The sequence below is a fragment of the Perissodus microlepis genome, chromosome 14, assembly GCF_051167445.1.
Source record: "Perissodus microlepis isolate ML-2025 ecotype Zambia chromosome 14, ASM5116744v1, whole genome shotgun sequence".
Taxonomy (NCBI): Eukaryota; Metazoa; Chordata; class Actinopteri; order Cichliformes; family Cichlidae; genus Perissodus; species Perissodus microlepis.
Genome location: NC_140474.1, coordinates 11,762,581 through 11,779,271, shown reverse-complemented (window position 1 = coordinate 11,779,271; position 16,691 = coordinate 11,762,581). Strand labels below are relative to the sequence as shown.

The 16,691-nt window shown below is 39.1% G+C and overlaps 1 protein-coding gene across 3 annotated transcripts in view; it reads right to left on the bottom strand.

The window, feature by feature from the left end:
* pitpnm3 (PITPNM family member 3) overlaps positions 1-16,691 on the bottom strand; it is a 113,142-nt gene that overhangs the window by 60,384 nt on the left and 36,067 nt on the right. For 2 of the 3 annotated variants that reach the window (XM_084951473.1, XM_084951471.1), the window contains exon 3: positions 8,071-8,181. In XM_084951473.1, the coding sequence (XP_084807599.1) occupies positions 8,071-8,181 (111 nt within the window). The remainder of the gene's footprint in view (positions 1-8,070; positions 8,182-16,691) is intronic. The other variant, XM_084951472.1, reaches the window with a different exon arrangement.

Below are 16,691 nucleotides of genomic sequence, written 5' to 3'. Positions count from 1 at the left end.
AGTTTTTTTTCTGCTTCGATCAGTTATGCAAAAATTAAATTGACATCTTTAATGCTTCTGTGCCCCCCACAAGCAGATTGCAAACTATTAAACCATGCAGAATCTTACCAGGCATGTACACACTTTTATGCAGCGCGAGTTAGAGCAGGGCGATATGACCAAAAATATTTATCACGATATACATTTGAAAATTTGCGATAACGATATAACTGACGATATAATTGACACTAGACAAAATACTTTACAACTCCACAACTTTATTAGTGCAAAAACCCATCAATGTATTTTCACTTAAACAAGCAGCTGGTTTTTTATGTGCATTAAAGTTATATAAACATGTAACAGTGCAAATTCCTTGCTGACAGTTTAACTAAAAGGCATTTCCAGTGGAAATTGGCCGACATATCCTCAGCATAACCATGTATAATATCCACAAAACTTAAAAAGAGGTTATACACACACACAACACGGTAATATTATGTTGAAGCACAGTACGTATCACTCCGCGAGGTGCCTGCCTACGACAGCCGTAACGCTCCGACAATCCATCAAGCGGTGCGGGTTTGTAGCTTAGCAAAGTCGTACTAAAACATTTGACAGATTTTCGAGCGCCATGTACGACATAAAATCGTTTCGAGGTCAGTAAACACAGCCAGAATTCATACATAAGGCACACGGGATTATAAGGGGCGCTGTCGATTTTCAGAAAAATCAAAGGATTGATTTTAAGTGTGCCGTATTTTCCAAACAACACGGTAATAACGACGGCCCGCTAGCATGCTCTACCAAAAATAGTGCTTTGTTGTGTATCTGACGGACGAAAGCTAAACTAGTTCCACACCGCTGAAGTTGCAGCATTTTTACAAACCAATTCTGGTTCATCAGTTTCATTTAACGATCCACTTTCGCTCTTCTCATTCTGCGTCGCCGCCATGTGCGTATGTAAACAAAGGCACTGCACACGCGCGTTTTACCCATATTCTATCGTGATATTTCATTTTCCTATCGTGCCCAAAATTACACCGGTATTACCGTGAACGGTATGATATAGCCCAGCCCTAGCGCGAGTAATGGAGAGTGTTTTCGTGTTGAGTATGTTTGACGTAAAGACTGAGTGGAAGAGAGAGAGAATGTAATTACAAATGTCCCCAGAAAGTTAAAATAACATTCTCAACAGCAACGAAAAAATGTTCTCTATTTACTTCCCCTCTTATAGGCTCTGTGGAACAAGATGTCATAGATATAGTTAGAAAATATGTTTCATGGAAAGCATATGTGCGCAATATTATTATTGCTTACACACATGTGACGAAGCTTCTGATTTCATTAAAGCAGGGTCATGTAAATTGTGCCTCTTTTCTATTTGGCAGGGACACTTGCAGTGTTTCAGACATGACTCGTGTTTTCTCAGTTCATCCTCTCAAAGAATGCAAAGACTGCAGCTTAAGACCTTCACAGATTTAATGTACTGTACTTCTAATAATGCACTGAAGGCAACATATCCCTTGTTGCCTACAGTATAGCTGGGCTATTTTCTTTAACGGACACTAAGTATACTTAAATTTTCATAAATCACAGATGTGCCTACCAGCATCAGACACCCTGACATTACTGAAGTAATGGTGCATAAAGAAAGTGCTTTTTTTATCTGACTTCTATGAGCTAAGATCTGAAAGACTTACATCAGCTGACAGCAATGGCAGGAAAGCGATCACTACATAATCCTCCTGTCGTGCCCAATCAACAACTCTCTCTAGTCTCCTTCCAGTTCTACAGCTAGATAACCAGATATGTTTGTGGGGTGCGCAAATATGCAATTTTAGCTGTTCACAAACAGTCATACAAACTTCATCACATGTCAGTGTCAAGCTGTTCAAATCCGATAAAAGGGTTAAAATCAAGATTCTTAAGCTCCGAACATCATTAATCAACCCAGGATTAAACTTTGTTATAACTAATGCCATGGCTAACAGCAATATTGGAAAACACAAAGTTATACTTCTATTTGATGTTTTATGTCATCCCCCTTCCCTTTACTCCAAGTCCCTCTTTGAACTCTGAGATGTTTTATCCGATTACTCGTAAAGTAATCTGTGTCATTGATCATTCAACTCACTTCGATTCAATAAAACTTTATTGATCCCGAAGGTTGGCCCCGAAGGAAATTGGGTAGATCATGTGCAGATGTTTGAGATTCTAGACTTCTCTACAAATGCAAATAAATTCACTCAGATATAATCACACTTGTGATGTTGTGACATACGTACCAGAAAGTTAACTTTTAATTATTTCCAAAATAATGCTTGTTTTTTAAAGTCATTAGATGTATAATCATTCTACAATTGAAACAGAACAGTTAAAATAATCCTTTAAAGTCCAAAATTACCATGACATTCATGCTTACAATTAGTGTAAGTAATCTTCTGACCACAACTGTATCTCCAGGCTTGCCTTCTCTCAACAATGCAATATTGTCACAGTCCTTACAGCATGTTCTGATAGCTCCCTGAAAAGCTTTCAGCTTGTGCAAAATGCCGCAGAGGTCATAGTTCTCTCATATTCATGTCTCTTCATTGGATCTCTGTTATATGCAGAATTAAATTTAAAATCCCTCCTCTAACATAAAGTTCTAAATGATCAGTCCCATCATATCTTAAAGACCTCATAGTACCATATTATCACAATACAGCACTTTGTTCTCAGAGTTTGGCTGACTTGTGAGTTTCTGAAAGTAAAATGGGAGGCAGAGCCTTCAGCGATCAGGATGCGCTCCTCGTGAGTTTGGGCTCAGGAAACCTCTCTACTTTTATTACTGGGCTCTAAACTTTCCTTTTTGCTTTTAACTTTAGCTCATGTGACCCTGAACAATCCTTTAATTAGGCTCAGGCTGTTGGTGAATTGCCCAGGATGCACTGAGCTCCTCTCTTCTAATTTCCTCTTTCACTCCCCATGCATTTATATGCCACAACTGCATCTCATTTCCATATTTTATACTTCCTCCTCTTTGTCCGTGCTCTCTTTGGATCTTTCTGCAGGTATCTCTGGCTCAAGTGTTGTCTCCCCTTTCTTTCTGTCCTTACTTTGTTGTCACCAGAACCATGGTGGCCGCACTCCAAAGACTGCTCTTCCTGTTAAAAGGGAGTTTTGACGTTTGACTTGCAACTATACCTGTGTGCTTAATGCCTAAAAAAGGAAACTGACAAGCTGACTTTCTCTTTTATTATATTTTAAGATATTTGCCTCTATTCACTGGCCACTTTATTAGAATCACAAGTTCAGCTGCTCATTGAATCAAATATCTAATCAGCAAAATCACACAGCAGAAACTCAATGCATTTAGGAACGTAGACTCGGAATAGATGACCTGCTGAAGTTCAAACTCAGCATGGGGAAGTAAGGTGATTCATGTGACTTGAATGTGACATGGCTGCTGGTGCCAGACCTGCTGACCTGAGTATTTGAGTATCTGATCTGCTGATCTACTGGGATTTTCATGCACAGCCATCTCTAGGGTTTAGGAAGAATGGTCCAAAAAAAGAAAAAAAACATCCAGTGAGCAGCAAATTTTCTGAGTGAAAATGATTTGATGATGCATTAGATCAGAGCAGAATCAGAATCTTATCAGACTGTTTTCAGCTGATAAGAAGGCAACGTGATTTAAATGTATGCAGACGAGCATCTCTGAAAGCACAACATTCAAACTGTGAAGAAGGTGGTCTAGAGCAACAGAAGACCACACCAGGTACCTGGGATGATGAGCCTTGAAGAACACAACTTGGATCCATGTGGATCCATCCTGCTTTGTATCAGTGGTTTAGGCTGCTCGTGGTGGTGGTGTAATGGAGTGAGGGACATTTCCTTCCCATAATTTTGGCTCCTTAATACAAATTCAGCGTTGTTTAAATGCAACAGCCTACCTGAGTGGTGGTTTTGATATGTCCATCTTCTGATGGCTGCTTCCAGCAGGATAAGACATGTCACAAAGCTCAAATCACCTCAAACTGGCTTTCTTGAACATGACAATGAGTTTATTGTACTCAAACAGCTTCCACAGTCAACAGATCTCGACCCAATAGGCAAACGGTTATCCAACAAGCTACCGAAAGGGGTACATAAAGTGGCCAGTGGGTGTATATAGTCATGTGTGGAAATTTAATTAAAGTACACTAGAGTTCCCATCTTCATAGTAATACAGGAATTTCTCACAAAGAACAAGAGCTCGGTTCAGTGATCCGTATTTAGCCAGGAGTCAAAGAGAATGATGGATGGCAGTGGCACAGGAAAATAAATGATATGAACCTTTAACAAATAAGACAGATCTTAAATCATTTACTTTGACGAAAACAGACTGCTACCGTGACACTCCAAATAGTACTGCTACAATGAGCTCATCACGTGTCATGACTAGTTTACTAAGAGGTCTGTTGATCTGTGAGTGGCTGTAAAGAAGACATCATTTTATATATAATTCTCCAGTTAGCACCACATGACTTGGGTACAGCTTTCCTGCAGGAGCAGCTTCTTTCATCTCTGCAGGACCAGGCTGCACCCCCACTGAACTGCACTGATTAAAAGCATCCACTCCAGTTTGTCAAACTTCAGAAATGACCTTTGCAAAGAGGGCCAGTCCATTTCTCAGTAAACAAGACCAAGAAAAAAAAAGTGCCATGCAATAAGCGTGTGCTATCGGCATAGGAAATTTTATTAATGTCTACACTGTGTTTTGCCCACAGAACATTTTCTATGGAGCTTAAATTATTTTTATTACATGTTAATAAGTAAATTCCCGCACTTAACCTTCAAATATATAACTATATTATAGTATTTTTTTTTAAAAAAGGTTAGAAAACATTGACATCAATTTTCATCTCTGAATGTCATCTCAATTCATTCCCTTCTGTTCTATTAAAAGCCACTGATGTGGATAAATCCCTGAACTGATTTATGATCTTTGAAGGCACACACTGAACTTGTCTTTTTGTCTGAGAAATACTGTAGCGTTAAATCTCTGGGCAATATGTAATTCATTAGAGTTAGATAACCACGCAGGAGAGTTTCACAAAAGAACGTAATCAAATAAATTTCTCACAGGGAGAATTTGTTAGACGAACCACTCGATCTGAAGTCTGAATATGAAAACTGTTGAAAGATTATGTTCCTCCTGTCAGTACTCTTTGTTTCATAAATATTTATACTGCTCCGTACTGGGAGAGCATCTTCTTATTTTCTCAAAACACAAAGAATGTAGATGTAGACGTTCATTGATTTTCTCGATTGTGATTAAAAAAAGCTCATTCGCTAAGAAAAATTCAAGAAAAAGTCTTTTTATCCAAAAATAAAGTGCAGCAGTTCCTGTGTTAATCCTGAGGACCTTGAAGTGAAAGCACAAGGGAAGGGTAGACGTAAAACTAAGCAGAAAAGAAAGAAAATGCTAAATCTTTAAAATCAAAGGAAGTTCTGTTCATTGAAATGTAATAAAAATGTTCCTGTATGTACTTTTTTCTGCGTCTTTAACTCTTATTTCCTGTGAGGATGCGCCAGATAAGAAGAAAGTACAAAGCATCCGACATATATGAGATCAAGCCATCCATGGTCTTGTTTAAAATTTAGCGACAGTCTTGAATAGAACTGAAAAAAATATTAGAACGTTGCTGCTTGTAAAGAATTGTGTTTTATCAGATGCTTTGCATGCACACAAACAAACTGAGGAGCACAAAGAATGAACGCAGATATGCATGTTTCATGCTCAGTGATTTTTTTTCCGCAGGCATCCAAGTACATATCTCTGCCAGCCTCGTGTTTATTAGCTGCTTTCAAAATATTCTTGTTATCTAACTGATCAATTACAAAATATTCACCACATGCAAGGTAGCCTGACCCGGTCTCTTCCACTTTAAATTATGCCTAAGTTAATCACCCTTTCCGATATTAGGCTGGCATCAAAGAACTCAGTGTAATGTGAAGCGGTCACTGGTAATAACATAATCTCTGTAAACATATTCCTGCATAAAATCATGTAGACTGTCTAGGCAATGGACAACACATACTACATTTGCTCCCACAGCTCTCTGGTTTCTGTTTGTAGACATTTTGTAGGTACAGTACTGAACAATTCTGTCTGTGCATCCTAATGCAGTCCATGTAGAGAGCAGAAGAAGAACGCAAAATACAATCTCTACTATTGTCTTGTCAGCCATTGTATGACAAGAGTTGCTTTTTATTAGCTGTTTTAATTATAAGCACATGTATACAAAGACTAGAAACACTGACTGGCATGTGGAACACAAGTGTTGACCTGGACATCAACATTATCCATTGTCTAAACATCCGCTGGCTTCATCAAAGCCCTCTAAACATTGTTTGCTGTTCTCAGCGGCTTAAGATACCAGACAATAGCTGGTGTTTTCCCAGATTGATTGAATAATACAGTGATGCGAACTCTGGAGGTCTGTCCAGCTTTAAACCTGCGTTTCTTTATTGTTGTTATAATTTTGATTTACAGTGGAGGACAAACAAAGCTTAAGCTATTTTCACACATTCTCTGCATCCCTGAACTTCTCTATGACTTACCTGACAGATGTGCCCAGATCGGACATTAGCCAATGTTTAACCTGCCAGCTCCCTATTTACAAAGTCCATGTGATGTCAGATTAACCTGATGCATTCACTGCTGGTGAGTAAGTCTTATGTTTGCTGCCTGGTGCACATTCAGGTCTCTCTCTCACCTCCTTTCTCAGAGAGCAAATGCATCTGAAATGGTCAATTTTCTGTTGTGGAAACTCCAGAAAACATCCCAGCCTGATTCTCCTGAAATTGTCCAAAGTTCATGTGTAAAATTGCCTTTTGTCACCAGATCTTTGATGTGAACTGGCTGTATTGAATCCGAATAGCCATTGTCCAAAACACCAGCAGCTCTTGTTTGTTACTAGCAACTGTGAGTACCACCTCCACTGTTTTCAACTGATCTGTAATTCATAATATTCTACTTTCTCGTTAAAACCACATTAAGAAATCATGATAACTACAGAAACAATCATCATCGTGAAACTCTGTCAATATAATGGTGTTAATCTCATAACCTTATTTGCAATGCATTTATATGCAAGTTTTTAGTGGACCAAATATGAGATGTTGCCCTGAACACAAGACACTAATGAACTGAATAAATCTGATTCAGTGATTTAACTGATTTGATACTTGGTTATGTGACTGGATACAGTGACTGCCAGCCTTTGAGCTTTGACTAAAGTGACTAGAATCAGCACAGGGAAATTGGATTTCTACGTCTCTAAAATTATGCTTATGATGTTTCCTGCAAAAGAGCCTGGTTAAACAAAGTTTGCACTACCTGTCTGACACTAAAAGAGCACACAAGTCCCGGTGACGAAGGTCAAGCTGCTTAAAATATGGATATTTTCCTAAGGATTTATTGTTGGGAACAAAACCTTCAAAGGCCAATACGTGTTAACCATGTATTCTATCATAGTATCTATTAGTGTCAAGTGGACACTAATGCTGGCCAATCAAATACATGGAAGAGTCGACACCTGGCATCATTATAATTATTTATCATTTTATTCTGCAAAAAACTATAAATTGCAAGAAATCTGATGACCTGTAAGAGTTATAAAACTGCCTCAAAGAAGATATCTTACTGTGCAAAAGGCCTCCGTGCCCCCTGGTAGCAAACACACACTGAGGGCTATTTTGGGTCTGCAGTTCAAAGTTAGAAAATATTACCCTGTACTCATTATGACTTAATAAGATGAAATCAGGGCAGTTCTTTCACTTCTTTTGGCCCTTAGTGGTCAAAAATGACTTAATGTAGCTTTAAATACAAGCTACAGTCCATTTACGATCTGGCCGCTATTATCATCATTCAGTAGGAAATTTTCACTATCATTCCAGGCAATTTGGACCTTCACTATGGATGTGTGAGCAGTGTAAAAACATCACTGTGCTGATGTCTGTGTGTGTGTGTGTGTGTGTGTGTGTGTGTGTGTGTGTGTGTGTGTGTGTGTGTGTGTGTGTGTGTGTGTGTGTGTGTGTGTGTGTGTGTGCAGAAATTACCGTGTGACTGGTCCTCCATGTGTCCCAGCGTTTCGATCTGCTCCACCAGGTCATTTGAGTTCCACTGACTCATCCCCAGCAGAATGGCGCTCTTCCCCTCCATAACATCTGCTGGGACACACACACACACACACACACACGCACAAAATGAAGTAAGGACAGTGCAGCAAAACCAAAGGCCTGTTCTTCTTTCTGCATATCAATAATATGCCAAGTTATTGAAGCTTAAACTGATCAAAGTGAAACAACATTAAAAGCTCAGAGTAGACTTCTTCTCTGTTGCTTCCTGGCATCTCACATGTTCTCATGTAAAACGTTTAGCACTTCTTCTACCACCTTACACCTGTAGCAAATGGTCGACACTCTTACATTTTTATTTTGGTTTGCCAAACAGTGTATGTTTATGCCAAATGCAAACACATCTTAGTGTGTGGCAGCCAACAACTTGGCAAATAACCAAAAGAAAGGCATAAATAGCTATTTATGCCTTTCATCGCCACATAAGTGAATCACAGACATTGTTTATTAATGTCTAAAACATTTGGCACTGCACACATGTCTGATAAGCACATACCTTTCACATTGACTTGCTATTGTGTTGTCTTAAATTGGGTTTGGATGATGTTTGGGCAAATTGATCTTTCATGTAGCTGTTAGATGATCTGAACACCTGGAAAAGTCAGTTAATAAATTGTAGAGCAGCTGAAAGTGTGAATATTTTTAAACCTAAATTTAGAATCTAACTCTTTACTTAGGGACATAACAGTTTCTATGGCAGGGATACTGCATTAGATAAATAATAAATACACCACTGGACCAAACCCAAGACAATATTTTGTGGTGTTAAGCTTTAAAAAGGTTATCTTATTATTGAGAACTTGGCAATTACATGTTTAAAAATAAGATATTGTTTATTGAATGGAGGACCAAGCACAAAAATGTTACTGGAATGTGTACTATCAACACAATAACTGGAAAATAAGCATCTGTAAAATGCAAAATATTTTTCAAATGCTGTTTTTTCATGCAAAATAAATGTGATCCACGAGATCCAATAACACTTGTTAAGTCAAAATGAGTCACGAGATTGTTTTATTTTTGGTGTGCGGGGAGCCAACTTGCCTGCTGTGGACCTGGCTTGTATATGCTGCCAGCACACTGTGGAGTCATTTGTAACCTTAAACCTGCCAGTTGAAAGTAAATCTCAATTTTTTGCCAATAAGACCCGATTCTTGCATTGGGCTCTTGGGCCCACTAACCTGAGCTGAAACATTTATTTAAAAAGAAACTGCATGCGATGGTAAAACAGTTCTACCAGATCCAGCTTCCTGTTTCACCTACGATGCTTGTAGCCTGCGTAACAGAGCTTATTAATGCCATTCTAGGAGAAACAGGCATTCTATCATGCTTCTTGCCTAGTTAGCAATGTTTTAAAGGGTATATTATATCGGTTTTATATTATGTATGCTTTCTTTAAAACATAACTCACCACACTGTCATAGTAAATGACAGGCTCTACTCATCACAGCTTGTCATCCAGGACTGTTTGAGATGGGCTCTGTCATGAATGAAGAAACACCTCTACCTGACGGACTTTTCTCCCTAACATCTTGGCTGGCAGCCCTGAGAGACTCTGACGTAGAGCTACAAGCCCCGTCTATCTGGATCACACAGCAGCCAGAGTGCTGGTCACAGTTTGTCTTTCGCTATCTGCTCTGACTCTTTCACCGTCTGTGCCCTCTCTTTCCACTTCAATTACACAGTACTGGGATGAATATAATGATGCAGAAACACACACACACACACACACACACACACACACACACACACAAACACACTCGCAGTTTCAGACACACAGACAAGCACTAAGAAAAGGGAAAGCACTAAGGAGGAGACGCATATTTGATCCAAGCAAAGCGTTTCAGGATGTAAGAGGCCAGGTTTTTGGACAGGTGGAGAATGTAAAGTGGGTTTTACACAAAACCATGAAAACACAGGTTACTGAATATCTGTGGAAGGGAGAGCAGAGCAACAATACTCATCCAAGAGGCTCCTCTGAGAAGCAAAATGTATTCACAATGAACAAAAAAACCTCCACTTAAGCTAAAATCAGCATGGCACAGAAATAAGCTGCACACAATTTCATCTGCAAATGAGTAAAATAGTAACACCAGCTCAGGAAATCAGGTGGAGCACAATGAAATGTGCTGATAAGCAAGAGGGTAGTAAAGCCATTTATGTCCACTGCATCTCTGGCTTCTGGAGTATACGAAGGAACAGCTAAATCGGATTTGAAGAACAGGCATAAACAGGAATGGAAGTGTGAGATCTGACTGCAGCTGACAGCCCTGAGGGAGGGAAAAAAGAGATTTAAAAACATCTCTCAACCTGTCAGCTCGCAGGCAGTTGTTGTCAGAGTGGAAGCTGCCTCGATTGACCCTGACCACGCCGGTGTTTTAACAATTCTCAATTTCTTTGTCTCATCAGAATGAGCTGGTTGCAGGAAGGGAATACCAAAATACTACTTCGGGCTTTATTTTAGGTCCATTCAACTTCTGATGACTCGCTACGAAAATGAGATTGCTTCGGGGATTATCCAACAAAATGGCATAAAAGGATGAGTCGGGTAAGTAGGCTGCTGAAGATGGATGGCACTGAAGTATCACGCGCAGCTCACATCCAGACAATAAATATGTGATCAGTTATACAAAAGCCAAAAAGTGTATAAAGGATGTGTAGGCACAAGTTTATGCTTGAAGAGGAAGGTTTTAGTTTTTCATCGTGTACTTCAAAGTTATATCAGCCATCTGACTTTTTGCTGTTGAAGACATATTAGAAATATTTAAATCAAGTCTTTTAATGTGTGAATTATCTGCTCTGTCAGTGTGACAACCAGAGTCTGTAAAAATACAGAGCAGATGGACATTTTATCACAGGTTTGTAGGAGAGGGACCCAAATGCAGACAACACAATAAACAAAAAATGCACTTTTATTCAAACAGGTGGAAAAGTCCAAATTCCAAATGACAAAGCCCATACAGGAATGTACAGTAACATGACAGGGAAGACACACTGAGCCAAAACAGACATGACACAAGAGGACAATAAGGAAAAGTGAGGACAGCTGATGGATGTGATGCACGGGTGAACAGAATTTAGGTGATGAGACAAGGAGGAAATAAAACTAAATACAAAGCACAAGAGACAAAGGAGTCCTAGAATATAACAGGAAGTAACAAATGAGGGACAGAGACAAAGAATTAACAAGAAACAAAAGTTTCTCGTAATTTAAACTGAATCACAAAGAAATAAACACAGTACTTGAGATGTAAACAGAATACAACACAACATAAAAGTAACCAGCCTAAAAGCCAAAAAGATAAACTATAAACTTTACAAAATTTAAAACATTAGGCCAGAGCTCCAGGACCTCCTCTTTCTTTACACATGATTTGCTTGAATTCAAACGGTTTGACAAAAGTATTGCGTGATTTGAACAACTGATTTTATCAAAAGTCCCCAAGTATCGATTCCAAATGTTAAACTTGATTCTTTTCTCTGGAACTCTCAGTATGAGGTCCAACGAGTGGCTGATGAGAGTGAAGATGATTAGAGAGTTGAGAGAGACAGCAAATCCACAGAGGACAAATAAAGTGGATGATAACCATTTCTGTGATTAAGAAAAAAAAACAACATCTAACCAAGTCAAGATCAATCTCGTAGAGGTATCATTACTAAGATCTACAATCAAGAGACACCTGCATGAATGGAAATACAGACGGTTTATGACAAGCTGCAAACCCCTGGTTAGATTAATTAACAGGAAGACCGGATTTGAATTTGCCAGAGAACACCTAAAAGAGCCTGCACGATGCTGGAGAAATTCCTCACGCAAATGAAACCAAGATTAACTTGTTAACTTGTATCAGAAAGACAAGAAGAATAAAGTATAGAGAAAGAGAGAAAAACCTCTTGATCTGAAGCATGCTGCATTATCTGATAACATGGGGCCAGCAGGGTGCCAGTTTAGCTCGATGGGATAAGCAGGTAATCATATCTTGCATAGCTGAGAGCGGCTGGCCTGGGTTCGAATCTGACCCACGACCTTTTACCACATATCTTCCCCTCTTTCTCTCCCTCTGCTTTCCTGTCACTGTACCTTTTTAAATAAAGCTGAAAAAAAATGAATGGTGGCAGTAGCTATGGCATGTACAGCTGCCAGTGGAACTGGGTCATTAACGTTTATTGGTGATCGGTCTCCTGATAGAAGTAGCAGAATGAATTGTGACATGTACAGATTCTCTGCTCAGATTCAGCTAAATGCTGGAAAACCGATTGGACAGAGTTTCAAAGTACAAATGCATAATGACCCAAGCATGCGGCAAAAGCAACTCCAGAGTTTCTGAAAGCAAAGAAGCCGGATGTTCTTGAATTGTTCTTCAAGTCCCTCTGAACGTGTGGAGCTATTCTACAAAAATAGCTGTAATTCCTGCAATAATTTTGTTAAAACCCTTGAATTACAGCTGAAAGTCTGCACTTCAATCACATCTTGATTGCTGGGTTTAAAATCCCTTGTACAGAGGCAAAATTACAAAAGAAAATGTCCAAATTTCATTGTCCAAATTTCAATGGACCTGACTGCAATTGTACAATCAGCTACACTAATGAGCTACTCAGCTTGTTCACAACTAGCGAAGTGTAGAGCTTGGCAATACATGAAAACACCTCTCCCATGCAGCCATATCACCATTCAGCCTTTCACCATAGCAACTGGGGTCGCCAGCGGTGGACATTTAATCTGACATTAGAAATCAATTTTGATTAATTATGTGATATAACCTTTTCAGAATTTAGCAGCCTTGTCACTGCTGCCCCAAAATGCTGACTGCAGTGACCCTGAAGCTGCATGATCAATATAAGCACTCACCATTACTTTGATGATGAATCTGTTCTTCTTCTTCACACCACAAACAAAGTATATGAGGAGGAAGTAGGTGTAGCTCCTGCAGGGGCCCTGTAATTTTTAGTGACTGACATACTATGTTGGTTGCTGCATATAAGCAAATGTCCAAAACTTACAGTTTTTTAATATAACTTTGTCTTTTTCTTTGGACAAGTAATCATCACATAAGTACGGTGGCCCTTAGAGACAAAGCACGTACAAACTCCAAAACACTTGCAAACTCCAAAACACTTGCAAACTCCAAAACACATGCAAACTCCCAAACACATGCAAACTCCCAAACACTTGCAAACTCCCAAACACTTGCAAACTCCCAAACACATGCAAACTCCCAAACACATGCAAACTCCCAAACACTTGCAAACTTCCAAACACATGCAAACTCCCAAACACTTGCAAACTCCAAAACACTTGCAAACTCCAAAACACTTGCAAACTCCAAAACACTTGCAAACTCCAAAACACATGCAAACTCCAAAAGACGCACAAACTCCATAACACTTGCAAACTCCAAAACACTTGCAAACTCCAAAACACATGCAAACTCCAAAACACTTGCAAACTCCAAAAGACGCACAAACTCCATAACACTTGCAAAATCCAAAACACTTGCAAACTCCAAAACACTTGCAAACTCCAAAACACTTGCAAACTCCAAAACACTTGCAAACTCCAAAAGACGCACAAACTCCATAACACTTGCAAACTCCAAAACACTTGCAAACTCCAAAACACTTACAAACTCCAAAACACATGCAAACTCCAAAACACTTGCAAACTCCAAAACACATGCAAACTCCAAAACACTTGCAAACTCCAAAACACTTGCAAACTCCAAAACACATGCAAACTCCAAAACACTTGCAAACTCCAAAAGACGCACAAACTCCATAACACTTGCAAAATCCAAAACACTTGCAAACTCCAAAACACTTGCAAACTCCAAAACACTTGCAAAATCCAAAACACTTGCAAACTCCAAAACACTTGCAAAATCCAAAAACTTGCAAAATCCAAAACACATGCAAATTCCAAAACACAACGGAAGTGCTCCAGGACGCTAGGGGCAGTGTTGAGCTCGATTTGCAAAATAAACGGCAAGTTTGTCTGTATGGGACGGTCTAGTCTCCGTCGCGCTTCCCAGGTTGCCTAGCAACCATGATACTAACCGCTGGAAACGTGTCATACAACTTTGTTTGACAGAAATGAAGGAGAACATATTTTGTTCATTTGTTTGTTTGTTTCTACAAGAGCTTTGTGTGATTTGATAAGTATCTGAGGCTGAGACCACGGGACAGTAAAACATGATTGTTGGGCTTCATTTCTGTACTGAACAGTCATTTAAGATTAGTTAGTAAATAACAATTAGCTAATGTTGTTCATGAGACTAAAGTCATATCACTTTGGTAATGTAAGTATAATATGGCCAATATTATAGTTATTATATTAATCATTATTAGCTATTACAGCAGTGAACATGAACTCTGTGTCAAATACTGAGCCTCAGTACAGATTCAAGTTGCAGTTATTTATATGTCTTATCACCTTAAATCTTCACTCAAAGACAAGTATCTTTGACAGTGCATATATAGGTGTATCATATATAAGAGACAAATGTTGTTCCTTCAGTATGTTGGCATTACTAAATTTGGCTCATTGCTTACATATATTCATAAAAAGAAAATGTACAAGCTGTGATAACTGTTTCTGATAAAAATGTAGAGTAGACTGATATATTGAATATTCCTTTATTGGGTGAGAAAATCATACCATGTCATAACTGCTTTAAGTCATACAGAATAGATATCAGAGCCTTAAACAGGCTGACTTCTGCTAAATGGGTCAAACTGGGCAGAAAGTATACAAACACATAACATCCTTATAGAATATGATGTAACACTATAGATCAACTTACCTCAGAATATATAAAGCATATAAACAATTACAGCAATATGATGCAACAAACACAGCAGTGCTACTAATCCAAAATACTCAAAGCTTCATAGAACTGAAACAAACATTTATTTTTAGCTCCATTCTGCTGCTGATACATACTTTAGGTTTCTGAATATTAAACTTGTTGCTGCCTTTCATAGTGTGTAACTTGAAGGACCTGAGTACTTTCTCCCACACTGCAAACACTGGAATGATCAAATTATTTGAACATTACCTAATAAGACTGATTCAGGACAGACAATTAGTTATGTTAAACTTTCCTAGCAGTCCTTCAAAAACAGGGAACAGTCTGTCTATTCTCTCCATCTGTCAGCTGCTGCTGGCTCTTCCTCTTCCTCACACACTGCTGAGTTTGTCCTGGTGGATCATCAGGGGTGCAAAGCCTCACAGATGATGTGCAGCAGTGGGTCCCTCAGTCTGTCCTCACTCTGGACACTTGCAGTTGTCACACATGGAAATCAAATGTGTGATAAGCTGCAGGATTCAAACACAAGTGTAACTTATTAATGAATGTTCATACTTTTATTACACAATCAGAGAGAAAGAAAAAGAGAGAGAGTGCAGGACAGACAGACAGATGACAGTCTCAGGTGTATACACTGCTACAAAACAGCACAAAAGAAGGAGGATTGTGTTATTACGAAACAAGAAGAGTTCCCAGATGGTACAGTGGACACATGTGTGACTCCTGTGATTAAAGCATCTTTCTTTCAGCGTAACGAGTGAACCGTCAGCTCGTTCAAACACACGTTAAAGTCCGTTTGGCTCGACACCACCAAACAGAGGCAGCAATATAACATAGCTAACATTAACAGTGCAGTGAATCCTGCTTGTGCTGTGATATTCAGGACTGCAAACCGAGCAGCATCACTGACTTTCAGCTTGTTGTGTTTGTGGATATATGACTGACTTTAATTATCCATAAAATCATCACATTCTCTGTAAGATTAAAGTCAACTATTGAACGGCGTATATTTTGAAGTAAAGGCTTTAAAACCAAGTTAGTACAAACATCGCTAATGTCACATAACTTTCCCGACATGTGGCCAACAGTAAAGTTTTAATGTTCTTCATTATAAAAACATTTGCGCATAAATAAGTGACATAATATTCAGTACTTACTTCTGAAAGTTTACTCTTCGGCGGCTCCGCTTCCACTGTTTTTCTCGGCAAAATTATCCACACCACCGCCGCGCTATGAAATCTGGGATATGTTGGGCCATGAAGGCTACACCGACCCATCCTTAAAATTCAGGGAAATTAAGGACGCATTTGAGGGCCGTATTTCGAGCAGCCTTTGAATTGGGACAGCCTTCGTCGTGTCGCTGTGACGTAATCGGCCTTAAAATGCGGCCTTTAAGGCTGCAGACCCTGAATTGGGATACAGCCCAAATCCGGTCATTGGTACTTCCTGGCTTGTGTAGTTACTAGGTAACAAAAGCTCAACACTGCCCCTAGCGTCCTGGAGCACTTCCGTTGTGTTTTGGAATTTGCATGTGTTTTGGGGTTTGCAAGTGTTTTGGAGTTTGCAAGTGTTTTGGAGTTTGCATGTGTTTTGGAATTTGCAAGTGTTTTGGAGTTTGCAAGTGTTTTGGAGTTTGCATGTGTTTTGGAGTTTGCAAGTGTTTTGGAGTTTGCATGTGTTTTGGAGTTTGCAAGTGTCTTGGAGTTTGCAAGTGTTTTGGAGTTTGCATGTGTTTTG